Source organism: Cryptotermes secundus, unplaced genomic scaffold (assembly GCF_002891405.2).
Source record: "Cryptotermes secundus unplaced genomic scaffold, Csec_1.0 scaffold218, whole genome shotgun sequence".
Classification (NCBI taxonomy): domain Eukaryota; kingdom Metazoa; phylum Arthropoda; class Insecta; order Blattodea; family Kalotermitidae; genus Cryptotermes; species Cryptotermes secundus.
The window spans coordinates 353,777-376,784 of NW_019733320.1; the positions used below are offsets into that span (position 1 = coordinate 353,777).

The 23,008-nt window shown below is 37.8% G+C and overlaps 4 protein-coding genes across 9 annotated transcripts in view; 2 read left to right on the forward strand and 2 right to left on the reverse strand.

Moving 5' to 3' along the window:
* The window catches only part of LOC111867917 (DNA mismatch repair protein Msh6), a 37,098-nt gene extending 33,930 nt beyond the window's left edge, over nt 1–3,168 (reverse strand). For both annotated transcript variants that reach the window (XM_033752853.1, XM_023858138.2), the window contains exon 1: nt 2,474–3,168. In XM_033752853.1, the coding sequence (XP_033608744.1) occupies nt 2,474–2,720 (247 nt within the window). In that variant the 5' untranslated portion in view covers nt 2,721–3,168. The remainder of the gene's footprint in view (nt 1–2,473) is intronic.
* Nucleotides 3,169–3,242: 74 nt separating this feature from the next.
* LOC111867910 (ER membrane protein complex subunit 7 homolog) lies at nt 3,243–6,093 on the forward strand. The gene is made up of 4 exons (XM_023858131.2): nt 3,243–3,568; nt 4,150–4,408; nt 4,914–4,988; nt 5,142–6,093. The coding sequence occupies exons 1-4, from the start codon at nt 3,333–3,335 to the stop codon at nt 5,265–5,267; spliced, it is 696 nt and encodes a 231-aa protein (XP_023713899.1). The 5' UTR covers nt 3,243–3,332; the 3' UTR covers nt 5,268–6,093.
* Nucleotides 6,094–10,214: 4,121 nt separating this feature from the next.
* LOC111867922 (protein unc-50 homolog) lies at nt 10,215–21,669 on the reverse strand. Of its 3 annotated transcripts, XM_023858148.2 has the most exons (9): nt 21,588–21,669; nt 21,352–21,440; nt 16,557–16,678; nt 14,275–14,426; nt 13,665–13,730; nt 13,156–13,276; nt 12,223–12,362; nt 12,002–12,103; nt 10,215–10,562 (listed from the first exon to the last, which is right to left on the reverse strand). In XM_023858148.2, exons 3-9 carry the CDS (start codon nt 16,658–16,660, stop codon nt 10,426–10,428), a joined length of 822 nt encoding a protein of 273 aa, XP_023713916.1. In that variant the 5' UTR covers nt 16,661–16,678; nt 21,352–21,440; nt 21,588–21,669; the 3' UTR covers nt 10,215–10,425. The 3 variants fall into 3 exon arrangements, with proteins under 3 accessions (XP_023713916.1, XP_023713917.1, XP_023713915.1); XM_023858149.2 differs by lacking the exon at nt 21,352–21,440; XM_023858147.2 differs by having other exon boundaries at nt 21,352–21,645.
* A 26-nt stretch (nt 21,670–21,695) lies between these two features.
* Nucleotides 21,696–23,008, forward strand: part of LOC111867923 (PRKC apoptosis WT1 regulator protein) — a 12,152-nt gene continuing 10,839 nt past the window's right edge. The window contains exon 1 of one of the 3 annotated variants that reach the window (XM_023858151.2): nt 21,696–21,882. The gene's annotated coding sequence lies outside the window, so the exon portion shown is untranslated. The remainder of the gene's footprint in view (nt 21,883–23,008) is intronic. The other 2 variants (XM_023858150.2, XM_023858152.2) reach the window with 2 other exon arrangements.

Consider the following 23,008-nt stretch of genomic DNA (forward strand, 5'->3'; position numbering starts at 1 on the left):
TGGTAGCTTTGGTGCGATATGAACACGAAAATAAAGTTTGTGAAGATTTTTTGTTCTGTGAATCGTTACCTCTTAATACAACTGCTGAAGCCCTTTTCAAAGTTGTCAATGACTTCATAACTACAAATACACTTCAATGGGAAAAATGTGTAGGTATCAGCACAGATGGTGCTCAGGCAATGTCGGGAATACATAATGGTTTGGTCGCACGTATCCAGAAAGTCGCACCTCTTGTTAAATGGACACATTGTTGCATACACCGCGAAGTATTAGCTGCACGCCGTATGCCCTCCAAAATGAAAATCGTTCTAGACTAGGCAGTAAAAATTGTCAATTTTATTAAAGCCCGTCCTCTTAACAGCCAATTATTTTCTGCGCTTTGTAATGAAATGGGAAGTGATCACGAACACTTATTATTGCACTCAGAAATCCGATGGCTGTCCCGGGGTAAGGTTTTGACACAGTTGCTTGAGCTTCGAGACGAAGTAAGGTTGTTCCTCATAAACTCTAAATTTCAGTTAACACACTATTTAAATGATTTTGCATGGCTCTCCTCTCTTGCTTACTTGGCGGACATTTTTAACATCTTGAATACTCTTAACTCGAGCCTTCAAGGTACATCTGTCACCGTGTTTTCTGTGCAAGACAAGATAGAGGCAACAATCAAGAAGTTAAATTTGTGGTGCAGCCGTATCGAGAAAGGAAAATACGGTTCCTTTCACATGCTGAGTGATTTCATTGATTCCAGTGAACAACCCCTTTCTAGTGATGTTGCTGAAAGTATGATTGAACATATGAGGTCATTGGCGTCTCAACTACGTCTGTATTTTCCGTTTGGTCTTGAAAATAACGACTGGATGAAAAATCCCTTTGTAGACTCTGAATTTGAACTTCCTTCTGCCGAGGAAGAGCAACTTATCGAGCTGTCCTGTGATTCGACGTTCAAACTGCTGTTTCCTTCGTTACTGTTACTGGAGTTTTGGTTCCAAGCTAGGTCTGTTTACCCTGAAATTTCCAAAAGGGCTGTAAGACATCTGTTGCCATTTCCCACTACATATCTGTGCGAGACATTTTCTCATCTTGTACACATGAAAAACAGATATAGGAACAGACTTAACGTGGAGCCAGATCTACGTCTGAAATTATCCAGTTTTGATCCTGACATTCGAAAGTTGACGTCTGAAAAACAGCACCAGCCATCACATTAGGTGAGTGTTAAATTCATAATATTACGCCTAATTGATATGTTCATAATCTTCCGAATATCTCCATTTATAACAGTATTTTATTGTCATAAATGACACATTTAGTGTTGTAAAATTTTAAGTTACTGCTTCATTTTTATGATACGTACTCGTAAAATTTAAAAATCTCCATTTTGGGTTTTATGGGGGCCACGGTGAATTAACATTCAGTACAGGGGGTCCGCGGCATCAAAAAGGTTTGGAAACACTGCTGTAGATTGTGAATATCCTTCATATCTTTGCTATGGACCAGGAACTTCTGAAGCTTAGTGACTGCCATATGTGTTAATGTAAGGGAGGAAAGGCATGGGATGAAAGTGCAGGACGGAACATTTCCACTGACAGAGACTTTTAGTCCATTGAATTTCACTTTTCAAAGAGACAACTTTTGTGTTACTATAGGATTCTGACGATGGTGTATAACACACTGATATATTGGGTTTTTGGACTTTATCCATCGTCCTGGTTTTTAAGATCTTTATCTTAAAAACCAGGACGATGGATAAAGTCCAAAAACCCAACATATCAGTTAACTTTTGTGTTATTCTATAAGCTCTACCATCTGTTCCCATTGCTTCTGTACATGCACACACCCTTGTCTTTGGCTCCTATAATGGCCTCTCTTCTTGCAAGGACCTTCTAAACCTAACTACTGGTCAGATGTTGTGTGTGTGGCTCATGTCATGCCTTGCAGCTTCTTCTTATCAGCAGCACTGATCAATCCACATCAACTGTTGAGAGCTCAATCAAACTTACCAGAACATTTCCAGCAAACCAGGGAAATACGCATTTTGGTGAAAATTACAGTGTTCTAAAATTATGCCTCAATTAGATTAGGGTTTACTGTTATTACAGTTATCAAAGACTATAAATATTACAGTTGGTAAAATAGATGTAGGTGGGGTAGAAGCAGCGCACTGAACAAGGACATACTAGTCCCCAAACATAAGTCTCTTTCCTGGTGCAACCCCACACCCCTCATGGATACAAACTCCATTCTGCGCAACTCAACACACTTGGGAAAGGCTGTGTAAATAGAAGTTAAACTGGGGCTATGACGGCTAAGGCGAAAGTGAGAAGAGGGGAAACTATCGCCAGTTCTAAGTCCTTCCCTTGTTCCAAATTTTCTAATATCATCACTGCACACGACTTGCCTCCTTATTTAACATTTATAAACATATCTGGGTCTACAATTACAACATCTGAAAATGTAGAAATGGTCCAATTACCTTCTCCTTCATATAGTTTGTTGCGCTCTGCTACAGGAGCTGCGGTTCTAGTAATCTTTTTGCTATCTGTTTCAGGAGTTAATTTTTTTGACACTTTCTTCCTTGCTGATAGAGGGGTACCTGCACTAGATTTTTGTACAATTTTGTCCTTTGCTTCCGAAGGCGAAACTACTCCGACTCCACTCTGTACTTTCGACTGTGCGGGCGATTTCGTGAAATAATTAAATAAAGTATTTTTCTGAGCCATTTGGACCTCAGCTTTCTTTTTACACCTCACCTACAGAACATATGTCACCATCTGTGCTAAACACATGAATGTTATTCTACTCCCGCTTATTTCACGCGTTTAAGTACCCGGTTCTAGAAACTAACACGATACAATTTTTACCTTATTCTATTTATTTTAACACACGCACCGAAAACAGAACGATACAAATCTTACATTACATGTGGCCGATGGCGGGAAAATGAGTACCACAGATTAAACATTATCGCAAAATTACCGCAAATTTACACCAGACTGTAACTCCTATGCACGTAAAACATTTAACACATAAATTACTTCAAAAAGTGGCTGAGTTAAATGCCACACTATTATATTCCGGTAACGATAAATATAACACCTCATTATCACTGACAACACATTCAAATATAACGTTATTTATATCCTATTTGTATTAGTTATATTCTCAACTTAGTCTTCATTGTGGGATATTTCATCTGATTTTACCGCGAAATTTTGCTCTATTGTTGGTGACAGTGAAGCTGTACTAGTTGCTAGGTAATAATTGATGTTAATAGGTGTGAGGATCGGTCAGAGCCGTCAGAGTGGACAGGCAATAATAGGTGACGTTTTAGGATGAACGTAAAAATGACAAAACTCTTAGTACTACCGGGAAGTGCTGTGCTAAATTTCATAGCAGTGATAATTTTACTAGGGCTTGCACATACGGTACAGTCAGAACTGGATGATGTTACAACAGAAGTTTATAGCGTGGAAGGCAAAGTGTTTCCACCCGATTCTTATGGTACAAGCAACTGGCAGGTCGCAACAAGGGTTTTGGTGAATGGAGGAGACTTTGTAGGATTTTTGAAGTGAGTGATGTTGAATGTTATAACAGCTGCATTTCCGACTGCAAAATGAGTGTGAAAACGTGACTTCTTATGTTACAGCATAAATTTGGAATGATACTAATATCTGCACATAGGAATCAAGATGCAATTTAAAAACTGGTTTTCAAAATGAGTAATTTACCATAGGGAGAGCGTGAGTTTGTTTTTTTTTTTTTTTCAGTAAATTCGAACATAACAGTTTTGCACGTTTGGATTCTTTAAATTTAACCTCAGCTCTCGCCTGTCTTTAACGTATTCAGCATTCCACACATTGAGCACCCCCAGAAAAGGAAATTTTAAGGTTAGGAATAGAACGTAGCAGCCTGGTACAAAATTGTGATTTGAGCTTTCCAGAAAACAAAGGAAGAACATTATAATACTTGGAATTCATAAATACAATTCAAATAGTGATTCAACCCCTGTCTAAAATAACAATCTTTCTTGATGCACCTTTCAGGTCTTCTTTGAAGCAGTTATACATACGGTATACAGGTTATATCAGAAATCAGAGAGAATGTGAGTCAGTTCTTTGTAAATGCTAATATATATTCTTTGTCTTTTAGGGAAGATGGTACTTTCGCAATTAATAATGTTCCATCTGGCTCGTATGTTGTTGAAGTGGCCAATCCAAATTATGCTTATGAACCAGTTCGAGTTGAAATCAATTCTAAGGGGAAGTACAGAGCTAGAAAAGTAAATTACATCCAGACTTCTCAAGTTCTTCAAGTACCATATCCCTTAAAAATGAAGCCACTGAACCGCTTCCGGTATTTCCAAGTAAGAGAACAGTGGAGAGTGACTGATTTTCTGTTCAGCCCAATGGTGAGTTTCTGGTGTAAAGTAATCTCATTGGTGATGTACTTCAATAAAACAGTGTTTTGTTGTGGTGAACATCAGAAGCATAATCTGTATTAGGGGATTTGATTTTAGGGTTTAATGTAATGAAAATAGAAAATCTAGGATTTTAAGTGTTTGCATTTTAAAAAATTCCAAATTCCATTCCCACACACATGACAAAAACTAAACATTCAGATTGTCCACAAAAGGAAAATAGAAATATGTTAAAATATTTTATGTCACATTTAAGGATTTAGAAGGTAACGACACAATCTTAAATCCTTAGATGGTGGCAGAAAAGCTTAACTACCTTAAACCTTTAGGTTTATGGATTCTTACACGAGGAAGAAAATAATTTACTTCAAATAACTCTTAGAATTTTCTGTGAAAAGCTATGTAATTTGTATGCATGCTTTCATCATTACAGTTGGTGGTGCAAATTTGGTTTTGATAATTGGGATATATCTATACTTATTGTCCATCTTTTCAGGTCCTGATGATGGTTTTGCCATTACTGTTGATAATGATTCTTCCCAAGATGATGAATGATCCAGAAACAAGAAAGGTAATTGAATATGCTTAGTCTGACAGGAACAGCATAGACTTTTGTCCATACAATACTGACAGTGTAAATACAGATGAAGAGGAACTTGACAGCACTGTATAGTTTGACATGACATTGTTTTCATTTTATTTATTGCGTCACCTTGTTTTGCAGGAAATGGAACAATTCAACAACTTCAAATATGACATGCCAGAAGTATCTGAAGTGCTGACTTCATTCTTTACTGGAAGTGAGAAGCAGAAGCCTCGAGCTCTGAAGTCAAATAAGAAACGGCAGTAACTGTTGTATGTGCATATGTATTGGACATTTATTGGTTGTAAAATGTATTGGCTACAGATTGCTGTCATGCTTCCATGTAATACTATTGGCAACAATGCCCCCCCCCCCTTTTTTGAGATAGAGAGATCACATTCATGCTCATACAAAATGTTCAGGAACAGGGAAATTTTCAATTAGAGAATGCACTGCCAAAATCATAATATTCTTCTTAAAAAGTTGAGAAAAATTACATGCTGAAAGTCTGGTACAACATTCTGTGACTGGCACCAGTGCATGACAGCAAAAGCAAAAATATAAGGTATTTTTTATTCATAAGTTATGCATCCTGTTACAACACTAATATATAGTATACCAGCCAATCACAACTTTTTTGTTTTTCAATACTGATATTTCAGTAAATCATCAGTATTGAAAAACAAAAAAGTACACTATATATTATATTAAAAATATACGGATCACAATGCAAGCAAAGGATTTGTAAAATTGTAATTCATACCTGTTAAGTGGATCATATGGGGTGCAGAATACAATGGGATATAATGTATGGTGCTTTAGATCATCATCAGACTAATTATAAGCAGTGTTTCCAATAGCAACACATGGAACGTTGTAGATAGAATTTTGTTTACTTCACATCATTGTACGACACGTGTGATGGTGCTGTGTATATATATAGAAACACTAAGCATAACAGCAAAGGTACCATCCATTCCTTAATTTGTAATTATTGTAAAGCTTTATGATAGTTAAGTTTGTGCATACATTGTAAGCTGAATATGGGGCACTATGCTACAAGCCAGAAGGTTGCAGGCTCAATTCTCGATGAGGTAATCAGATTTTTCAATTGATCTAATCGTTCCAGCCACACTATGACCCTGGGGTCAACTCAGCCTCAAGCAGAAATGAGTACCAGGGTAAAGGGCAGCCAGCTGGTGCATAAGGCTGACATCCTCACCACAGTCTGTGAGCTGATTGTCTAGAAAATGTGGGAGCATCAACGTCTCACAAGCCTGTGAACCTCCAAGGAGTGTTACAGGGATAGCTTTATCTTTTTTATGTAGTAAGCTGGATGTAAGCACAGATAAATAAAATTACCTGATATTGGTGAAGTGTGTGAATATGTAGCATGTGATTTATATGTAAAATTGCTTTATGTAATTGTTAATTGAGAAATAAATTTTTGTGCACAGCATCCAAATATACAAGGATTGTGCAAATGAAACCTGTGTGTGTTCATCCCCTCAATAAATCTTTTTTAAGATTAGGCAGACACATGAAGGCTCTAGTGTTGGAGCAACCCAGGAACTTTTTGCAGCAGGACAGTTAAGTTGGTACATGCTGAATGGCTGGGGGTCAATTCCCAGCAGTGGCAAGAGATTTTTCGTTTCTCCACAGCATTCAAGACCAGGCAGTCTCCTGTCCAGTGGGTACCAGTGGCTCTTTCCCAGAGGTAAGCATGAATCTCATTACTAGGCTCTGTGTAGTGCCCATGTCAAGAATGGTGGATACACACCTCCAGTTCCTTGTATGTCTTCATGGCATAGTACTTATTTAAGCACAGGGACAACTTTACCTTACTTTTTTTCACCCAGAACAATCCCTATACAGGTTTCATTTGCCCCTAGAAGTGTCAGTAGCTGTGTTACACTTGGTCTAACATAAATATATAAGACTCTGGTATGTTATGACAACAGATTTGTTCATCATATACTAATTCTGATTGGCTAAAAACTATTTTTCTTGTAGGCCTCATGTTCATGTTTTCAATGATTTAGTCATATTTAACATTATGCATACAAGCATCTAATGTGTGCAGTTATTCACATTATGCTTGATAGAGAATAACACACAAGCCCAAGGCCAGATGTAATTTGGTTTCACACAGTATTGTGTCACAATTTATTTACGAGTACAGACAGCATTTGGATTAGTGAATAGACTTAGTGACCACAACTCATTACAGTGCCATCACTAATCTCCACAGCACCCACTAAGCCTTTCTCCAGTCTGCTGTGTCTTCACCAGCTGTTCCCTGGCAATGGCTTCTGACAGTGTAGGTTCTTCAGCTTCACGTGCTCAGATCCTCTCTTCACAGCCTCTTGCACAGAACTCGACTGAACTGACAACTTGGTTGCCCTAACTCCTCAGCACAGCCCACATACGCAGAAAACACTGTTCATTCTCGTACGCTGCTTCCATGGGAATGTGTTCACATAAGCCAGCAATAGGTTGAATAACACCATTAATAATGTTGTATTTTAGCGTCCTGTTGCACTGATTCTCGTCCATGATATGTATGTATTGACCATCTTCTAGTGCACACAATCTCACTTGTCACTTCACTACATGTTTCGGCATCACTGTGCCATCCTCAGGTGTGTTATTTACGTTAAACTACTGCACTGCTCACCATCATGTGTTGTTTATAAAATGATTTAAAATGTATATTCTTCATGTACTATAATAAAATTTATATATATTAAAATTTGTTAAGATTTATCATCTTAAACGTCTTATTTCAAATTCTCGTATTATATCATTCTTCCTATATTTTGTGTATATGCAGCCAAAAAAGGACACATCACACGACACAGTATACACAAAATATAGGAAGAATGACTCCCATAGTGGAAGAATGATATAATACGCGAGTTTGAAATAAGACGTTTAAGATGATAAATCTTAACAAATTTTATTATAGTATACATGAAGAATATACATTTTAAATCATTTTATAAACGACACATGATGGCGAGCAGTGCAATAGTTTAACGTAAATAACACACCTGAGGATGGCACAGTGATGCCGAAACATGTAGTGAAGTGACATGTGAGATTGTGTGCACTAGAAGACAGTCAATACATACATATCATGGATTGAATAATACTGTTTATTAAGAATCAGCTGCCCCAGTAACACAGGTCCTTTCATGACCATTACCCACCAACGGTTCTTGGTTACTGCAGGAACAGAGTGGTTATGGCTCATATTTCTGGCTGACAGTTTTTTCTGTGGGGGGGGGGTAGAAGTGTATACCAACTTTCTTTTGCAGGGCAAAGCAAAATTTTTGTGAGTGAGACAGTTCTTGCAATCCAGTTCATATTCGTGCATCTAAAACCCTTACTCTGTTTGTGTCCACTGGTTTTCCTTGACCTTCCTTTCTCCTTCATCAGCAGTGCTGAACTTTCTTTGGATGGTGGATGCCATGTTCTTCTTTTAATGTACTGTTGTTATATTAAAGGGACATATAACAGACAAAACTACAGTGAAACCCCTATTTAATATTCCTAAATTGAAGCTTTTCCCTCATTTAAAGTTCAAGTTCATTTCTCTCAAATCATTAATCTAGATACTAAATATCTGCCATTAAAAATTTTTAGGAGTTTAGTGTTCAAATCCACTATTCCCAAAATACACCTTAAATGGAGATTTCACCGTGTACTTGGTCACATGATAGTCATTAAAGAAATCATTCATGTACTGAAAAACAAAAGTACATAGCAGTATATATATTTTAATAATTTATATTACATATTATATCAAGAAATAAAACTGTATTTTGATTTTGAAAGTTTACCCATTGCTATAATCAAATTTATGACACTACACGAGTTTAAACAAATCCTCATACCATAAAATACTCCAATTCACACAGTTTTGCTGTAAATCACAAGTACTGTCCAGTTCCAAATCTGAAACTATAAATGTTATGGATCATTCCCAGTGGCTTGTTTAATAACTAGCTGCCAATACTTATGCACTCTGTGAATGTCAACAGCAGCAAAACCACATACTCACTGTTAGGACCCTTCAGCAAAGTTATGCTGACAAACAGTAGTAAATAAAGATATCAATGTTGAATGTAAAAAATAACGTTAATTTGAATGCCATTTTCCCTAGGTTTTACTTCCCACCCCTTTGTGCCACAATTCAGATCTGAATATTGTATCAATATGGATTGTAATTTCTTATAGAACAATCCAAATACAATCATTCCCTGAAGCACTGCATATACCATGAACTGTAATATACTGGCAGGCCTACAGCACCATTTTGTGGACCACCTGAGCAACCCTTCCTGGCCCTATGAACCATCTTATTTGCTACACTTAACAGCCTAAATTATCTGCATTTGACAAAAGTAGTTACTTGCTTACATATTTTGCTTAGCCATTTTCTAGTACATACTCACCTTTGTGATTCAAAAATTTATTGCAGTTTGCAAAACAATGTGACTGATCCACCAACTGCAATGGAGTACCACTTAAAAAGAACAGTGGTTTAAAATATGAAAGAAATGTGCGATGCCCAAAAACTAGGAGGGTGAGTCAAATGAAAACCTTAAATTTGTAATAAAAAATTGAAATTTCACGCCATTATCCTGTAAGTTGGTAAGCGTGCTACAAACCGTGCAGAATGGCCTGTAGGTTGCAGAATAGTGCAGATGCATGAACACCGTCACAGCACCAGTATAAGATGGCTGCCCCACTTGAGACTTGCACCAAGGAAGAACAGCGTTCTGTTATTTAACCTATTGAAATTTATCGAAGAATGAAGTTTCAGTATGGTGATGCATGTTTATCACATCAGCAAGTGCACGAATGGAGTAGGAAGTTTGCAAATGGTGACTTCAGTGGAAGATGCTCCTCATCTGGGTCAGGAACATCAAGTTGTGACTCCAGAGAACACTGCAGCAGTTGAAGCCATAGTGAGGGAAAACCGCCGAGTGACATTCTAAAAGAATTCATGCANGATTAGAGGTACGCCACACAGTGCATGAGTGGTTGCAAGGACTACCAAAAGAATTTCTTTCTAAAAGAATTCATGCACTTTGTAAGCGCTGGAGGACTTGCATTGAGCGTGGGGGAGATTATGTTGAAAAGTGATACAGCTTTGTACCACTTGTGCACAATAAATAATACTCAAAAAAATATTTAAGTTTTTCATTTGACTCGCCTACGTACTTTTAACAGAAACCATCACAGACCAACCACAAAATATTCATGACTGCAATTGGTCCATGAACCACAGGCTAGGAAATACCAGGACATAGCAATTAGGTATTAAAATGGATATATATCATATTAAATGGAATTACTGGCATAATGATATCTTCAGTTTACTTGGTTTCTGTAAAAACACTCTGAAAACGACTCATCATAACACTCGGTACTTGTAGAAGTCCATTACTGTCTGACTCACATTCCACCCAATAGCCACTGTCACCACATATACCAACAGCAACGCTGTCAGAGGGTACAACAGTAAATGTGTTCTGTGCAGGATTGGCAAACCTGTGGAAGTCAAGCAAATTGACATATGAAAAGGAACATGTGACACCAACCAAAGTAGCATAACAGAAAAAGAAATACATTGAAACATCTGAAGAGTACCAAATTCTGGGACATGTGGTCTAGTAGAAGTGCACCAGCATTTCAGAGGAACATAGTGCCTCCATCTTCAATGTTTAAAAGTGCAAACAATCACTCTTCTACCAGACTACATGGTGTGATATCCCAGAAGAAAGTACTCTTCACAGTCAATGCTGTGAGAACATTAAATCCAGCACATTAAAAGATGTCTGTAGCTTACATCACTTCAGGCTTCAGTAGAATTTCTCAATACTGACTTACATATAAGAAGAGTGAAAACAGTGCATTTCATAATGTAGTATACAGAATTTCCAGTAACATTCTTTGCAGTTCATTATTCTTAACTTGTGGTCTGTTCATAAAATTTCATGAAACAGCTGATGACATATATGATAAAAGTCCATCCATGGCCTTAAGTAAAATGGGCTTTATCATAGGACAATATGGCTGAAAATCAGAACTGCTTGATAATTTTTGGCCAATCTCCTATACCTAATTATAAAAAAAAAAAAAGAAACTGCTCAAATTAGTTCATAGAGACACATGACCTCAATAAGACTTTTTTAGTTTGTAAAGAACACCTAAAAAGACAGAAGCCATAAAACATTTCTGTCACATTTACTTCTATGATGTCTCTCTGAAAATTTTAACAAATTTGGTGGTTATCTAACAAGGCACACAAACTAGCTCATTTAAGACTTCAAATAAATGTGTAGTTATAACTGGCCAATGCCATGAATAATCTGTTTTCTGTTTATACAAACTGAATCTTTTTTCAGACCAGCTGTCATTTCTCATAATATACATGCTCCATGTTCAGATTGTTGAGTTAAATCAGAGGTAAATTTTCCTGTGTGATTACATTGTTCTGTTTCTTACAGGATAACGTATTAAAGCACACTGGCTACTCTTTCACTAGCTTCTGTAACAGTAAATGGAGACATAAAGAAAGTGCAGTTTCTCAGTGGCAAATATGTCAAAATATGAAACATGACAAAATGATAAACTCAGAATTACTGGGGTTTTGGGCTCTGTCCATCACCCATTATTCTAGAAACCAGAAAACAACATTCTGGAAACTTCATCTAGTGACTGAGGTTAACTGTTTCTAAGGGACCCAACAGAGTAGGTGTCTACCCCCTTACCTGAAGACAGAAACAGATCCACTTTCTGAAATGTTGTGTTTTCCAGTTTCTAGAATACCAGATGATGGACAAAGTCCAAAAACCCAGTAATTCTGAGTATTATATACTATCATCAGAACCCTTTAGAATCTACTTGTACAATTTGCGACTTCCATAACCTAGTACACTATACAAAATTTCCAATTTCTTCTGTCAGTTAAAAAACTGATTACTTACAGCTGTAGCCCAGAAAAGTTACGTAGATATAGTAACCAAGAGCAATTAGCCACAGGGAGTTGCCAAACAGTCTTGATATAAACCATTCATGGCTAATTAATACTGTAACACAAGGACAGAAAAATGTTATGTTATACATCAGTGTTTCTCCATCCACACGTTAATGGTAATTACCATATCCCATATCTGAATGGTTGTACATTGTGAAAATTTGAACTCACCATTGTAGAAAAACAGCTGAAATACATGAAGAATAATAAGAAGGGGAAAGAATGCATTGAGGTGAACATCAAATGCATATCCCCATTCCACATCCTGGTCATAACAAGCTGGTTTGATGAGATACTTATTGCTTACAAACCTGCAAAACAGAACATGCTAATGAAATCTAAGGAACCATACCTAAAAACTGGAGAGTGAAAAGTCCAAATGACAACATCTTTCAACTGATTCAAACAACATACTGAAATACACAAATTCTGTAAGTGTAACAAATAATTGATTCAAAAGATGTCATGATCAGCAGTGTGCAACTTTTGTAAATTAAATGCTATATCACAGGGGAATGTGGTAGCGCAGTTGGTAGAGGCACTATGCTACAAACTGGAATGTCGCAGGTTCAATTCCCAGTGAGGCCATTAGATTTTTCAATTGATCTAAGCCTTCCAGCTGCACTATGGCCCTGGGGTCGACTCAGCCTCTAACAGAAATGTGTACCAGGAATATTCGTGGGGGTAAAGGGCAGCTGGCACATAAGGCTCACAACATCACCACAATCTGTGAGCCAACTGTCTAGAAAATGTGGGAGCCTCAATGTCTCACAACCCTATGCACCTCCATGGCCTGTTACAGGAATAGCTTTACCTGTTTACATTGTATCACAATGCCAAGCTCTACTCAACAAGCACTGCAGTTTATCAAATAAAACTTTTCTTGAATTAAGAGTAAACAGCTGGATACTTCTGCTTCACATATTAAATCTTATTTGTTTACACTTCGTTTTCTATATAAAACTTCCTTGTGCACACATAAAATTAATCTATACTGCTAAAGAATCTATATAACAAATAACTATATTTCTAAGAGCAGGGACACACGAAAAGTTAAATATCTCACATTCAGAGATGGAACAGAGAAATGTGAATGCCACTCACCAGAACAATGTGGCAATAAGAAGACCAACTCCTATACAGTCTACAAATATTACATATAAGAGGAACTTGACAAAGCCCCAGAAACCAAGTTTCAGCACTAATGCAAAACCCACTGAAGATGCTGAAAAGAAAATAAACAACAATTGCAATGAAACTGTCTATTTTCTGGGATGTACTGTAATGTAGCCTGGTAAAATTCAAACAATGTTTCTGAGGCACGTATCACCCTCATCTTCAGGGTCAACGGATAAACCAAGCAAGAGCTCTGCATGCTGCCTGCTTCTTGCTTGGCTTCCTCTTTGGCCCTGAAGATGAAGGTGATCTGTGATGGCCATCGACATCTCTATTCAAAGTGTACGGGACAGTTACCTCATTTATAATAATACAAAAAACACATCCACATAACAAAGGCACAATTCCACAAAAGTCTCATACTCCATTACTGTTACTTTTCATTTAAGATAAATTGCACCGTTTATTCTTCTAGGATTAAATGTTAATTTACTTACCACAAAGCCAGAAACTCAGAAGAACCAAAAATGCTGGGTCATCTCGGGCAAACTGCGACTTTGTTTCTGCAAGTGAAAAAGTACTACTTTGCTTCATCAATTTAACTGCAAAAAGTGTCTAATTTAGCCTAGCCAGAGATTCCAATGGGATAATGCAAGTAGTCCCTTTGATAGAAGAATATAAATTACAAGTGCATGAGAACGGTATTTCAAAAGTTACATGCACTGAAATTGAATTACATGGAAACTTCAGATATTGCATAACAAGGAAATTCATCACCATGTGTTTTCAGGGCAAGAAGTGAAGGAGATTGAGATGGGCTGGACATGTAGCTGAGGCAAGAGAAGACAACCTCTACATACAGAATACTGGTGGAGAAAGCTCTTACGAACTAGTTACTTGGGAGACGGAAGAAAGTACGATAACATTTATGATGGTATAGAGCAGATGAGTCCTGGCAAGTGGCGGTGTAGAAACCTGAATGAGGACAGTGGCAGGCTAGAAAATAGTAGTGCAAAGCTTTATGTTCTAATATAAGAGTTAGTAATGATTAATCATGTAAAGAAATACCATACAACTCATTGGTTCATAAGTCTAAAACCTTCTTACGTTTCCTATAATGAAAATTTCTATACACTTTCTGAGGTGCAATGAATAAGTACAGCATTTGCCACAATGCAAATTCGAAGTCCATTTGTTGAAATTTTATGAGTCTTCGAAGATATTTGTATCTCTTCGCTGCTGCTGTCATACAATCCAACCTATCAGAAGAAACAGAAAAATGAAATGTCAGTATTTTGATAAATTCAACAGATATTACAAATCAGGCTGTCTACATGACAATAATATCTACAAATTTAAACCAAAGATAAACTGATACTAATGTCAGAAGAAACAGAAAAATGAAATGTCAGTATTTTGATAAATTCAACAGATATTACAAATCAGGCTGTCTACATGACAATAATATCTACAAATTTAAACCAAAGATAAACTGATACTAATGTATCAGCATTAGTTTACTGTGCAAAGGCGTTCAACAGAAAATCAAAATATGACATACAAGAATATCAATGTCATAGTTCTCTCCTGCATTTGCATTTGTCTATAACATCTGAACAGTTGTGAGTCTGATGTAAAAGGGTGAAAGTAAAGTAAAAAAGTAAAGCTATCCCTGTACCAGGCCATGAAGGCCCACAGGGTTGTGAGACATTGAGGGTCCGACACTATCTAGACAATCGGCTCAAAGATAGCGGTAAGGTTGTCAGCCTTACACACCAGCCGTGCTTTACTCCCCAGGAAAATTATTTAATTAATTCCTAGTACTCATTTCTGTTAGAGGCTGAGCAAACCCCAGGGTCTAGTGGGGCTGGAAGGATTAGGGTACAAGGAAAAAAAAATGTCTTCATCCAATAAATGATACAAACTCCGTCCCAAGTGCAAACAATATATATTATATGTCTTTGATCTTGCTCTCTTCTACACTACATGTTTCGGCCTCTAACGGCCATCATCAGGTGTATACACTTATGTTGCTGCCACACTGAACCCAGTCTAAAATTTAACATTTAAAAAACACATCGTTATTTTCTTTGTTATTATCAACATCTACCTCGTTGATATCTGTCTGGTATGTAGATTATTTTGCACACGTCAATTTTGATTTTCCTGTAGTAGCACTATAAAATTTTTAGTTATAATTTTAAAATCCTTTAAAATTTTCTCTAAATTTTAAATTTAAAATTTAAAATTGTTAGGGTTACTTGCCCTATGTCTAAAGTGCTGCAGCAGCTAGTTCTTGTTTCCACACTGTACAGGTGTTATTCTGTGTAGTCTGGGTTCAGTGTGGCAGCAACGTAAGAGTATACACCTGATGATGGCCGTTAGAGGCCAAAACATGTAGTGTAGAAGAGAGCAAGATCAAAGACATATAATATTGTGACATGTTGCGCAACGGAGAACCCCCCCCCACCAGCAGTGACGCGGCGGGTGAGTCAGCGCTCCGTCATCCCCCTTCCGCACGGTAACGTAACGCGCAACGCACGGTAACGTAAGATGGCATGAGGTAACAGCGTTGCTACGTAACAGGCCCACACAGCCCCTATATAAGAGAGCTGCGCTGCCTGCAAGGAGGGTTGAAATGTGGCCATCGCCGAGTTCAGTAGTAGTCAAGCCAGTGTGTTATCAAGAGTTCTCAAGGCAGCACCTGCGAGTTCAGTTGGAATATAGCAGCCGTCGCAGAAAGAAGAACCGGACGTGTGTGTGACTGTGTAATTGGGAGTGCGTGAGACAGAGAGACTTGTATAGCTCCCGTACTGTGAAACGTGTAGTCTACTGAAGACAGAGTGAACTGATTTGCGAATAGGGTTATAAATTGTGAAACCCCGCAACAGTGTTAACAGATTATTGCGATTAGGGTTATAAAGTGTGAAACCCCACAACTGTGTGATAATTAATTGTAGCCGTTACATGTAGGTTGTTGAATAAACAAATTAACAATCTCTACGGCGTCTTCAGTGACAAGACATGTTACAATATATATTGTTTGCACTTGGGACGGAGTTTGTATCATTTATCGTGTAGAGTGCAACAGGATGGTTAAATATAATATTGTCTCCATCCAACTTACATATCATGACACATATGGTACAAAATAATACAATTCAAAGCACTTGAGGATTCTTTTGTAACACAGATTTTCAGGAATTATTCACTCTGTACTTCACACAAGTGTATATAAATGGAGGGGCATCCTATTTACACCAATTCTTCAATTATAAAACTTCTTACACCTACAATACTGATAACATATAACATCATTTACTGAGTTGTTATTGTCTAAAATTTGCACTGCTGTGTTTATGAGTGTATAAGATTCTTCTATTACAAACCTATATGCAACTGGGACTGGAAGAGGTGATCCACCTCGCAAACTATTACTGAGCGATGATGGACTCCGGCTTGGAATAGGTGATGTCTGGTACTTTGTCTGCATGGTTTACAAAATGTAACCCTATAAAGAGATTTAATTTGAATACAAAATAAAATCCTATCTAATAACACAATAACACACAAATAAACCAAACTCTATTTATATACATACACACGTGAGAACTCTCCACATTCAAGCAAACGTTACAGTGACAGCTCAGGTACTACTGCTTAGGAATGGTGAGTAAACAGTCATTGCTATATAAGGTCTACAACAATATGGTACTGTGCAAAGCAAGCCAATCACAAGCTAGGAACCATTTGCTGCATAGCAACAGCTGAGTAAACAGCTGGTGCTAGGCAAAGCCTACAACAATATGGACAGTGACATGTTTTCTATAGGTCTGACTCAAGATACATTTAGTGGGAGTTTGGAGTTCCAGTTCACCGCCCTCAAAGGATCAGACCATGTAACGTACAAAAACTGATAAATTCCTTGAAATTGAGAAAGGCCTGTGGAATTGACGGCATCCCAAATGAATGCCTCAGGCACCTTCCAAGGCGACCATTGGTTCACCTAACTCATTTATTCAATCATTGTCTTTGGCTCTCTCATTTTCCAAATGCTTGGAAGGAAACAAAAGTAATAACTTTACCTAAACCCGGTAAAGACCTGAAATTCCTGCAAAATCTATGTCCAATCAGCCTCCTGTCCATGACAGGAAAACTATTCGAAAAAGCAATTTTGAAATTACTACAAAAACATATTGAAGAAAGAGGCTTGCTCAATGCAAGCCAGTTTGGTTTTCGTGCACATCACAGCACGACATTGCAATGTATGAGACTGGCAGACCATGTGACCCTTAATTTCAACAACAAAATGTCAATGCCCATGGTGTTCTTGGACATCGAAAAAGCCTTTGATACCACGTGGCATTCAGGCTTGCTATATAAGTTATCAAAATTGGAATTCTCGAACAGTTTGACCAAACTTATTGGGTCCTTTCTCTCTCAGCGTCGATTCAGGGTTTCGGTTGAAGGCCAAATGTCAACCCCAAGGGACATGGAAGCAGGGGTGCCACAAGGCTCAGTCCTCTCCACTACCCTTTTCAATTTGTACATAAATGATGCCCCCCAAACACATGGTGTTCACATGGCACTCTTTGCGGACGACACCTGTCCGTATGAGACAGATCGCAAGGAGGGTTTTGTTGTTAGAAAACTCCAGCGCAGTCTCAGCTCAATGGAGACCTGGTGTTAGCGCTGGAATATTAAAATTAATGAAGATAAGACTCAGGGGGTCTACTTCTCTCGTAGTCGTCGACCGCCTGAGTCTTGTCTCACTTTAAATAGACGAAAAGTTCCATGTGTAATCTTCGATAAGAGAGTTACATGGAGACTGCACATAGAAATGATCAAAGCCAAAGCCTTCAGAACATTCATTAGGGTATATTCCCTATTCAAGAGTGAGCGATTGAGCGCTAACATTAAAATGACCCTCCACAAAGCTCTCATTAGATCCGTAATGACTTATGCTAGTCCCACCTGGGAGTTTGCGGCAGACACCCATCTAGTGAAATTGCAGCGCCTGCAAAACAAGGTTCTCCGCACCATTGGCAATTTTCCAAGGCGCACACCGGTCCGCGACTTGCACATGGCATTTAAAATCCTGTACGTATATGACTATATAACAAAATTATGCAGGAAACAAGCAGAAGTCATACAAAATCATGAAAATGAGAATGCTCGCAACATCGGACAAGGTGAAGCCAGACACAGAAAGTATAAGAGGCTTAAACTTGGCGGCGGTCAGGCATACTACCGTTCAAGTGACTAGGCTACTGTGGTAGCGAATACTAGTAGAAATAGGGCATAATCTGCTGTACCGAGCCTGGATTGACAGAGGCCTTGTATATATTGTACATAGGAATAGGAATTAAGTTTAAATTGTAAATATATGTAAATACTGACAATGGACTTACTAACACAGACTATGACTGAAAAATGACAGACCCGACCTCTCGTCAGAGAGGGCGCCCCAAATGAACAGGACAGTAACTTTCATATAAAGGAAAAAAAAAATCTGGTCATGAGTCCCAGTCGGGGCTCGACACCAAGACAGACAGACTGACCGACCGTCAGTTGCAATGTGACTTTGACTTTGACTGACTTTGACTTCCAGTTCAGAGTCACCCATGTGGCGGCGGGGTCGAATACCTCCACCGCGACCCTGCAAGGTGTAGGAAGCGACAAAAAGGGAAGTCTCAAATTTGAGACAGTAAAATAGGGTCAGGAGTCCAAAGGGACTTGGATCCGAGAAAGACTGCGCTGGCAGGGACCAACAGCATATACAAAAGGCAGACCCGTCCTTTTGTCAGAGAGGATGCCCACAAAAAACAAGACTGTAACTGTCAAACAGTAATAAATATCTGGTCATGAGCCCCAGGAGGGTGCTCGACACCAAGACTTACTGACTGACTGGCTGTCACTCGCAATGTGACTTTGACTTTGACAGTTCAGAGTTGTGTTTCAGTACAATGTTCAAGGTGTTACAGAGTTCACTATTGTTATCATATTATTAGTCTTCAAACCCAAGTTCGTCTGTTATGGAACAGTTCAACAAGTGGTTGTCTCTTCAAATATTGACATAAATTATATCCAAGTACAGAAAACTCTGGATTATCTGTTCTTGAATTATCGGGTTTGTGGCTTATCTGTGCTCCTCTTTTTGTGTTCACACCCTGTGCAGCACCTATTAAGTTTGCTCAGTGCATCCGTCTCTCTAACATATGAAACAACATAAGAATTGCAGGACATACTTCAACAAAATTTTATGCTGACTAATTTTATGAAGAATTGTCATGCCATTTAAATTTTCATTTAGATCAAAAAAATTTTAACAGGTTTACATGAAGGCCTACATTGATTTCCACACACACATCCCATGTAACTCACTAAGTATTTACATGAGTGAAAAAATGTTTCCAACAAACAATGCAGAGGAACAAAAAGCATGCATTCTATGTTTGATGCATTTTTTCCATATGGCTTTAAACTTTTCAAGATAACAACATACTGGATGCTAGCATACACTTATGAATTTCTGTACTCAACAACCATGGCCTCATGATCACATCTGAAATTTGGATTATCTGTGTATCTCAATTATTTGTGAGTCAGTTGGGAGTACAGTGGTGATGAAATAAAGGTAAATGTTAATAATAAATGTTTGCTTCTTGATTTATTTAATGTCACATTCCAAACAGCATGGGTAATATACCAGCAAAAACTTCAGTGATAGTGTCAATATCACCATTCAAAATATTAATTCCCATATCCTAAAAATTTTGCCTGGGTCATTCCAAAGAATCTGTAAAATTCTGAGACTTCATCATAACTCTTGTACTGGTATAACACAAAATGAAGGTTCTAAAAATGAAGTGCGAAGAAAGATATTTGGATCTAAGACAGACGTAGTAGGCTCATTTGGTATTATTCAGGTACTGAAATGAAGATTATGATAGTCTGAACATACTTATTTACTTACTTACTTACCCATGTCAAAGACAAAGTTTCACACCCATATAGAACCACAGGCAAAATTATAGTTTGGTATATTCTAATTTTTATGTTTTTGGACAGCAGACAAGAAGACAAAAGGTTCTGGACTGAATGGTAGCAAGCATTACCCTAGTTCAATCGCCTTTTAATTTCTTCCTCAATCAGGTTTCGATCTGTTATCATTGTTCCCAAATATCTGAACTGTGCCACATTTTCAAAACACCCATTTCCCATCCTTATGTCATGATTTTGCCCTGCATTTTGGTGACCATAGCTCTAAGAATGGTAACGAGGTGTAGAGAGAATTTTGGTGGGGAGACATATTTGAAAAGTAAATTCAGAAGGTAAAGGCGAAGTTGTCCCTATGCTTCACTAATTAAGCACTACACCATGAAGACATATGGGGGAGAGGATGTATAGATCCACATTTTCTTGACCTCGGCACTAGCTAGAGGTGAGTGGTCAGCTTCACACCCCTGCCATTTTACCCCTGGGAAAAGAACCCCTAGTACCCATTAGATAGGAGGTTCGGAGGACCTCAGAGTCAGTCTGGACAACATGGAGAAGTGAAAATTCTTGCCCCTACCAGGACTTGAACTCCAACCCCATGGTATGATAGCAGATGGAATAGTTATGCACATACCACATTATAATATGGGTGGAACTAGGTATCACAAAATATATGAAGAAGTTACATAACACAATACTATATCTTGCAATATATTCGGATCTCCACAACACAAAAATAAATTGTGTAGTGGAACATGTGAAACACATTACAACTGAAGAGTATGGTGTAATCCACTGCAGTTTCCTTTATTTCTTTATGATCATGAGTGCTTAGTATTAACTAAAACATCCACTGTACCAAATGAATGTGACTGAAAGCGTGTCATATAAATTTACATATGAAAAAAACATACTAGGATAACATAACCACCGAAGCTTCCTACATCACAACAATGTCTTTCACCCTAACACATCAATTTATATAATTCTGATAAGTAGATGAATCGAATAATGTATGAACACTTGAATGGGATGCAAGAAGAATAATAGTTTTATCTTTCCCATGACGTTCATATTCCATTCTTGACAGATGAAAGTGTTAAGAGGATATGTACAAAGTAATGTAACCTAATATTTATGGGCCACAGCTAATCAGATTTTAAAAGCTGTAAAGACAAGGATTACCTTATTCACTTTCGCAAATAGTTCTCTAGAAGGTGTATGCAACATTACTCTCCCTTGAATTCGTGGTGCAAAATTACGACTGATCCTCACTGCAAGTGAAATGCAGCAGATCTTATTCATATAATAACTAACATATCTGAAACCTATCACGTTAAATGAACCTACTTTAAATAACGTGCATTTCTTTATAATTACAGATGTAACTTTTAACACACGAATTAAAAGCAATGACACACCAACAAACCCATAACCTCGCTCCCAATCTGAACCTTCGTTAACACCTACAACACAGTCATACCAACATAGATCATCATAAACTGACCTTCCTATAAACATTACTGTCACGTACGTGCGTTTTTGTGTGATGAGCCGGTGCTGTGTGGCTGAGCGAGGAGTGGTCATGCAGTTGTAGGAAATAAGCATAGCACGTCAGTGCGGTAGAAGGCAGTATTGTCATAATATTTTGATACGTCCGTGAGTTAGCGTTTATAAAAGTGTAATTCTGATACAGCTCACATTCAGTGGTGTTCGGTAAGTATACATTAGTGTGGAACAGTAAATATAAGAATAGAAGACTGACGATTACACGCTCACGGCTAGGGTCGTGTATTAAGTAGTCATTTAAGGACCTTGCACCAGGCACAAATCTATTGTTTACTGAACAACATGAACCTCTGTCTTTATCCATTACCACATAATTTTTGACAAAGTTTGATGCTCCAGCAGCGTCTTGTTTTCATAACCATAAGTGTGAAGTTGAAAATTAATGTTGCAGTCACTGAATGACACGCTCAGGTGGTTCGGACCCTTGTCTGTTATTCGGGCAATCGCGGGATCGAATCTCTATCCGAGGAGGATGTTATCCTTACCCAGCTTGTTCGTGGTGTTCCTCAGTTAAACTAGTCAAATACCGATATAGTACCTTAAATTAGGCCATTAGTCACTTGCGCATTCTTTGCAGTTCATTGTTCACTGATCATTCACAGTTACATATTAGAACAATTCAAAGCGGCCGTAAATAAGCCAAGAATAAATATTTTCCAGTAAATTTCCCAGATTTAAACTGCTGAACTGAGTACAATTAACAACACTTTTCTTGTACCCTCAACATTAAAGACACGAAAATGCAGTACACTGTCATAAATATTACACAGTTCACACTTTGTTGACATAAGTAACTGAACTGAGTAAGTCATAAATGCAGTCAGCTGTTTAAAATATTAATATCTGGCAACTGTGCTGAAAACTGAGATACTAAATGGAATCCTGTAAGTGGCAGTGTAAACATGTTGATGGAACAAAAAGGAAACGAGTAAGTTGTCCATATTTTAAGAATCCAAACTGTGGAATTATAACATAAGAGAATGTGAAAGCAAAGAGAACAAGAAATTTTATTACATTATTTGGTGAGATAAATTAAAATAAAACCTAACACAGGATGGAGAAAGTAAAGGGTGCTGGTAAGATGTTAGAGGCAATGAATGGCTTCTGCATTTTCATTCATAATTGCCATTTTTGTCTGATTTGAACAGATTTCATGAAGGTATTTAATGATTTCAAGTTTTTTTTTCTTCTGTCAGCTGTGGATCAACTATAAGTGTATTCAGACATGACTGTTATGTTGCGTATTGTGGTGGTTATTTGGGGGCGGGGGGGG

Excerpts from the sequence above, each read along its gene's own strand:
- LOC111867910 (XM_023858131.2), top strand. The coding sequence starts at position 3,333 with ATGAACGTAAAAATGACAAAACTCTTAGTACTACCGGGAAGTGCTGTG. Across the intron at positions 3,569-4,149 it reads GACTTTGTAGGATTTTTGAA|GGAAGATGGTACTTTCGCAA; the intron begins GTGAGTGATGTT and ends TTTGTCTTTTAG. Across the intron at positions 4,989-5,141 it reads ATGATCCAGAAACAAGAAAG|GAAATGGAACAATTCAACAA; the intron begins GTAATTGAATAT and ends CTTGTTTTGCAG.
- LOC111867922 (XM_023858149.2), bottom strand. The coding sequence starts at position 16,660 with ATGCAGACAAAGTACCAGACATCACCTATTCCAAGCCGGAGTCCATCA. Across the intron at positions 13,731-14,274 it reads AAATTTTCATTATAGGAAAC|AAACAAAGTCGCAGTTTGCC; the intron begins GTAAGAAGGTTT and ends TTTCACTTGCAG. Across the intron at positions 13,277-13,664 it reads TCTGAGTTTCTGGCTTTGTG|CATCTTCAGTGGGTTTTGCA; the intron begins GTAAGTAAATTA and ends TTTTCTTTTCAG.